Consider the following 6,862-nt stretch of genomic DNA (forward strand, 5'->3'; position numbering starts at 1 on the left):
AGATTGTTCACTCATATTACAGTGTCCTTGTAATCGATTACAGTGTCAAAAAAGGTGTAAATTTGATTTCTAAGGCATAATTTGAAAGCTCTTTGAGTATAGATTCCAACAAAACATGAATCAACTCATTTGGAGTTCGGTGGAGAAAGTTATGAGCAAAAGAAGAAGCAAAGGTCCGAGTTGCCAAAAATATATGAAACGCTAACTTGAAAGAATAAACTGTACCAACTCAGATGTCCAAAAAATACAAATTAGTAGTCATTGGAAAGATTTTTGAGTCTAGTTTCTAATAAAAAAAGAGTCACATCATTTGGAGGTCGGTGGGAAAAGTTATCAGTAAAATAGCCAGCAAAGGTCAAAGTTGACAGCATGTTATCTCACCCAAGTTGCTCATCTCATAAACATTGTTTTTTTCCTCCATCATGGGGTGCCAAAACATCACTTCCCACCATTGAAACACCAGGACCACCCTAAGAAAAGTGCAAAAGTGCTTAAAACTCACTTTTTTGGCCAATGGTGACCCCAGTTCACATGACTGAGTACCTGTGTTGGACTTTATGTACAAAATCCAATTTTCTCTCGGGTAATCGTTTACCAGGATTCTGTAAACGATTACCAAGCCCTTTTTTGAACACTCTTAGTCATCCCTTGCAGAGCTTGCTCCTCCAACTAATGAGGGGTCACCCCACACTCATTGGACTCACATCACATCACCAACCACCCTCTCCCACCACTGAAACACCAAGACCACCCTAAGAAAAGTGCAAAAGTGCTTAAAACTCACTTTTTTGGCCAATGGTGACCCCAGTTCACATGACTGAGTACCTGTGTTGGACTTTATGTACAAAATCCAATTTTCTCTCGGGTAATCGTTTACCAGGATTCTGTAAACGATTACCAAGCCCTTTTTTGAACACTCTTAGTCATCCCTTGCACTACTTCGTCCCTCTACTCATCACGGGTCACTCCACACTTCTTGCGTTTAAATCAATGACCAACACTCATCTCCCCACTCAGAATTTGATCAACTCCTTCCCATTAATTACCATTAATTTGGATGTATTTGGATGTATTTTGTACTCTTATTAAGTACTTTAATTGTGTCTGTTGAATTCTTATTAAGCACTTTCATTGTCTATGTTGAATTCTTATTAAGCACTTTAATTAAATATCTTATTATAGTTGTAGTGATATTATGTAATTATATCTGTTTTTTGCCAGGTATCCTTAATATGTATTACAGTAATATACGTAAGGGACCACCTTCAACAATTTTTAAAGGAAAAAGGGACCACCGTGAACAATTTTTAAAGCAAAGGGGGACCACATTTAACATTTTTAAAACAAAGGGGGGACTAAAACGAACTTTATTGCACGAACTCAGATTGTTCACTCATATTACAACAACTGATATTACATCAACAAAACATGATGTTAAACACCTAACACATTACATGAACAAAACATAAATTGCACATTGCACACTTAAGATCAAGCTAAACACAGCCACAATGTCATAATGTTCAACACAATAACAGCAAACACAGCTCCAAGTAAGAACTTTATCCTTCTCTGCAACTCTTTGACATTATTTTCCAGATCAAATATCCTGTTGCTTTGTCTCACAATTGTACCATCTCTATCATCAGCATTGTCCTCAGAACACCACTTGAAAAAATTACATGACATCCCACTTGATATCCCACCCTATTATTCACCAAGAACACAAAAATGTTAAAACAAATAAAATCCAAAACACATGGAAGTGGACAGTACGCTATTCAAAACACCTTGTAATGGCGACATCCCCAAAATTTCCTCCCAGCATTCCTTGAAGTTCTAGCAACTTTCATTACAGCAATATCACCACAGTGGCAAATAGGGGTTATCCCAACTCCCCTGGAAACAACACCGTGTGAGGATTGCGAAAATCCTTTCGAGGTTGCCTTCGAACAGGAAGAACAACTCTGTGATGAATTCATCCCTAACCCTAAACCTCTGCTTTTAAATTTCAGAACCCTAACTTTGCTGAAACCTCCTGCTTTTAGATTTCAGAACCCTAACTTTGCTTTTCAATTTGGGTAAAAACAGCCATGAATCCTCTGCTCTCAGGATGAATCACCAATTCACAGTGCCACGTCAACAAAAAAATGTACAGCTCATCAGTTTTCTTCCAGCTGGGCAGCTGTGCCGTTAGTTTTTTAACGCCGTAACCAAAAAGGACTAACTTGCACCGTTTTTGCGAAAAGTGGGATCTTAGTGAACTTTTCAAAAAAAGTAGGACCAATTTGAACATACCCTACGAAAAGTGGGACCAAAATAGGAATTAAACCAAAGAAATATGAAACATAAAGGAAAGGAAGTGAGAATAAATACAAAAATATTCGGATAAAAAAAATAAATGAAGGAATATATGTATGTCGATAAACTCATTCACACTTTTATAAGCATTTCTTTTTAGAAATTTAAATTATTTTTATAATTGCTAGATCAAATAATATATGGTGTGATTCTGATTGGTACGTAGATAAGGTTGATAGAAGGAGTACCTTTGGGTATTTCATCAAATACATGGGAGCACTTATTTCCTGGTGTTCTAAAAAGCAGAGTGTGATGGCACTTTCATCCTGCGAAGCATAATACATAGCATTTGCGGAGAAATCTTGTTAGTGTGTGTGGTTGGAGGCACTTCTTGATGATCTAAGGCTAGAGTGTAGAAGTGATAGAAGCAGCTCCATGACGTGTAGAAGGATGCTTCAAGACGCAGAGAAGTGGCAGCGGATTGAGAGAATGCAGTGGAGTTTCTGGATGCACGGAAGGTGTTTGATAAGATGCTGGAAGTGTTTGAGTAGTTGTGTTTGGTAGAATTCTAGCTCAGCAAGCTTTCCAAAGGGGAAAGAAGCTAGAGGAGGTGCAAGATAACAAAGCACAAGGTTGAACTTGAGAGTGAAAGCTGAAAATTGGCAGCATTTCTTTACTACAAATCAAGTTACCTTTACAAGTGATGAAGCTCTCTATTTATAGAAGAAGGAGAGCTTCTAAAACATATTGTGCAAGCTATTTAAATGTGCACATGCTGTAAAACAGATATAGGAAGCTTGGGCAGCAAGCTATAAGTGCCAACTCAGCAAAGCAATTGAAGAAGATTGAGTTGTTGTCTTTGGTGTTGAACGTAATGCAAAGCCATGGGCACCAACCATCCATTTGTGCTTCTTTTGCTTTACTTACGTGGCAGCCCTTTTAAGTTGCATAGACATGGTTCCTCCCTTTTATTAATATTCTACAAAAGCAATGTAAAAGTATTTAGCAAAGAGAAAGAGAACTTAGTAAGTAATACTCCATAAGAGTAAGGTATTGAGTGCTCCCTCTTCCTCTTGGATTCTCTTGGACATGGCTCTTGTTAAAGGTCCTATGTGAAGCTTAGATGGTCCTCCATCAAGAAGGCCAATCCAACTTTTGGTAGACAACAAATCTGCCATTAGTTTGTCAAAGAATCCAGTCTTCCATGGAAGAAGCAAACACATTGAGACAAAATTTCATTTCTTAAGAGATCAGGTCAGCAAAGGAAGATTGGAATTAATTCACTGCTCAACTGAGGATCAAGTAGCTGATGTTTTTACAAAGGCTTTAAGGCAAAATAGGTTTGAAAGATTGAGAGAGTTACTGAATGTTAAACCTATAGACAGTTTGGTTTAAGGGGGTGTATTATTGTAACCCAAACTACCATAACTCTCAAAATGACAGTTATACCACTTGCTTTATTCTCTGCTACATATATTTCTGTATTCATTTTCATTCTTGATTAATGAGAAATATCTCACTTTCTCTTCCTTTTCTCGTTCTCTGCATAATATTTAGGCTTAAATGCTTACTTTGTCCCCATGTTAAAAGGTGAATTTCTGTTTAGTACCCAGTTTTAAAATTGAATCAATTGAGTCCCAAAGTTGTAAAAAATGTATAAATAAAGTCCTCTCCGTTAAATTAGCATAAACAGAGTTAAGTCCGTGCTAACCTGGCTGCACTTTTTTTCTCTTTCCTCTGCCGTTGCTGCCATCTTTTTCTCTCTCTCTTTATCTCTCCCCAATCAAGGCTTTTCTTATTCTCCTTCATATATTTATCACCCAAAGAGCCTTCATGAAACATTCAACCCCAAGGTTTTTTTGGTTCTCCTTCGTATATTTATCATCCAAAGAGCCTTCTTGAAACATTCAACCCCAGCCTTTAATTCAACCAATTCATCACAATTTTTCAATTCCAATACCCATGCCAATATTGCAATCCCTACTAAATCAAAATTCCAGACCCTCCATAAACTACACATTACTTTTGACTCAACCACTTCCATCATCAGCACCCAAAGTCCCTCAATCCCTGGATCAAAGTTAAAAGGGAGAAAGGGTTTCTCCTGGGCTGTCATGAGCTTGAGAGGAAACTGAAAGAGCAGGAGAAGAGCTCAATGTCCATGCTTCATCAACAGGTACTAACCTCAAAATGCTATTTAATCATACTCATTTAAGACAATATATATATATATATTAATTAATACTTGTTTTACAAACAACTTTATAAATGTTATTTTCATCATTTCTCTTTGTTGGGAGTGGATTGTTTTCATCAATTTTCTTGTTCATTTTCATCATTCCCTTGACCACCGTACCTGACAGATGAAGGAACTAGAGGACAGATACAGAGAGCGAGAGCAACAACGACAACAAACACAAAGTTATATGGATGCATGATAAACAAATTTTTAATCTCCGAAAACGGAGTCAAAAACTTGTTAAGACCTCGGCAAGTGTACCGAATCGTATCAAGTAATAATAAATGGTAAGACCAAGTATCGTTTCCCAAGAGACTCACGACACTAAACAGTTATGTGATTACTCAACTAATTAAGACTCTAAAGAACAAATTTTGGGGTTTTTGGATGCAAATGCAATAAAATAAACATGAATGCAATTTGATCAATTGAGGCTAAACAAAAGAATGAATGGATGAAGTTGATGATATTGTTGGGTTTAGATTTCACCTAATTTACTCTCATGCATATGTGAATTCATCTTTCTTCATTAATGTTAATGCCACTTTCTAATTTACCTTAAACCCGATGTCTCGGTGAAGAAAGCCTAATCCTAATTACTAGTTTACAATATCTTGTCTCCCTAGCAATTAATCATGCATTACATTCGCACAGAAGCTTAAAGGCAACCGATCCTCCTAATCCAATGTCTAGGTAATATTGATTCCGGGAGAATTTCCCTAGTTCTAGATTTCCCTGTATGTGTCCATATTGACAAAATGAAAGATCATGCAATTGAATAAGTTAAACAAAACATGCATAGAGTATAGAGGAAAAACCCTAACAATTAATGAAGTAAAACATATATAATCAAGAATCAATTCAATACATGAGAGTTTAAGAGGTTACATCTTTCCCAACAACAAATAAGGTTTAGTTCTCCATTGTCATGGAAGAACTAGATGAACAATGGAATGAAAGAATGAAAGAGATAGAAAAACACTAGAAAGAGAAGAGGAGAGCCATCAACATCTCCAAATCTACCCCCAAGGGGTGAAAATTGTGTTTCTATGCTCAAGCCATCAAAAGATACAATCCCTAGAATGTGCAAGTCCTTAAATAGAACATAAAAATAACAGAAAAACAGGTCCAAACCCATAAAAATAACAGAAAATAGGTCCAAGCCCACTTAAATGGCGCTCAGCGGTAAGTGCGGCTCTTCAAAATGACGCTTAGCGGCAATTTTGGCAAGCGTGAGACAGTAAAAATTGGCGCTCAGCGCCCCTTGCCGCTCAACGCAACTTTTTCTGCACTTTGGTTGACTTTTCTGCACTATATATATATGACAAAGCTTATAAACTATATTGATGTTTGTTGTTTAGTTAGATATGTTAGGATTACTACTTAAAAGTAGTAATATGTTAGGTTAGTTTGTTTTTTCCTTTTTCCCTAACTTATCTAACCTATTTAAAGGTTAGGGTTTTTTCCCTTTGAGATTGTAATCACAAAAACTCTTTCCATAGAGAAATAATGAAAGTTCAAGTTTTTCTTACCTTTTGATGAAGTATATGCGTCGATCTGTTATCTCTCTACTTCTCCTTCTTCCAGAATCCATGGTTGGATGCTGCTAGTGAGCCTCGTGCTCTTTCTCTCTCTTTGCTACCAGAGAGCCTCGTGCTCTTTCTCTCTCTCTCTCTCGTGGACCAACACTAACTTCTGGCAGAAGTCTCTCACACGAGATATTTCTATCTCTCGTAGGCCTTTAACTAAGTGGGCCTCTGTTATAAAACTATTAGGCCTTATTATAATATGGTATCAGAAGAGCAACATATATCTTGGTCTGTTCTTGGCATGATGGACAATCCAGATCCCACCACTCAACCCTCTAGCCCGTTTTACCTTCATCCTGGAGAAAATCCAGGTATTATTCTCATTTTCCAGGTTCTCAATGAAACTAATTACTCATCTTGGAGCATAAATTTGAAAAGATTTATTCTCTCCAAAAACAAGATCAAATTCATTGATGGCAATATAAAAAAGGCACCAAGGACTGATCCTTTATTTGATGCTTGGGAGAGATGTGACACAATGGTTTTGTCCTCGATCATCAAGACCCTTTCACCTCAGATTGCAGAAAGTGTTATCTATGTTAACAATGCCAAAGATTTGTGGGACGAACTTAAAGAAAGATTTTCTAAAGGAGACTACTTCAAGATTTCAGATTTATTGCAAGATATTCATTCCATTAAACAAGGAGAGAGGAATGTCAGCCAATACTTCACTGACTTAAAGATTCTTTGGGAAGAATTAGAGTCTTTTAGACCCATACCTTGCTGCACATGA

At 36.9% G+C, this 6,862-nt stretch overlaps 1 protein-coding gene across 1 annotated transcript; it reads left to right on the forward strand.

Annotated features, from left to right (window-relative positions):
- Positions 1 to 6,328: 6,328 nt before the first annotated feature.
- Positions 6,329 to 6,862, forward strand: LOC148197608 (uncharacterized). Its single transcript, XM_088115586.1, has one exon. The coding sequence runs from the start codon at positions 6,329 to 6,331 to the stop codon at positions 6,860 to 6,862; it is 534 nt and encodes a 177-aa protein (XP_087971712.1).

The sequence above is a fragment of the Vigna umbellata genome, chromosome 5 (genome assembly GCF_029865625.1).
Source record: "Vigna umbellata cultivar VRB3 chromosome 5, Vumbellata_1.0, whole genome shotgun sequence".
NCBI lineage: Eukaryota > Viridiplantae > Streptophyta > Magnoliopsida > Fabales > Fabaceae > Vigna > Vigna umbellata.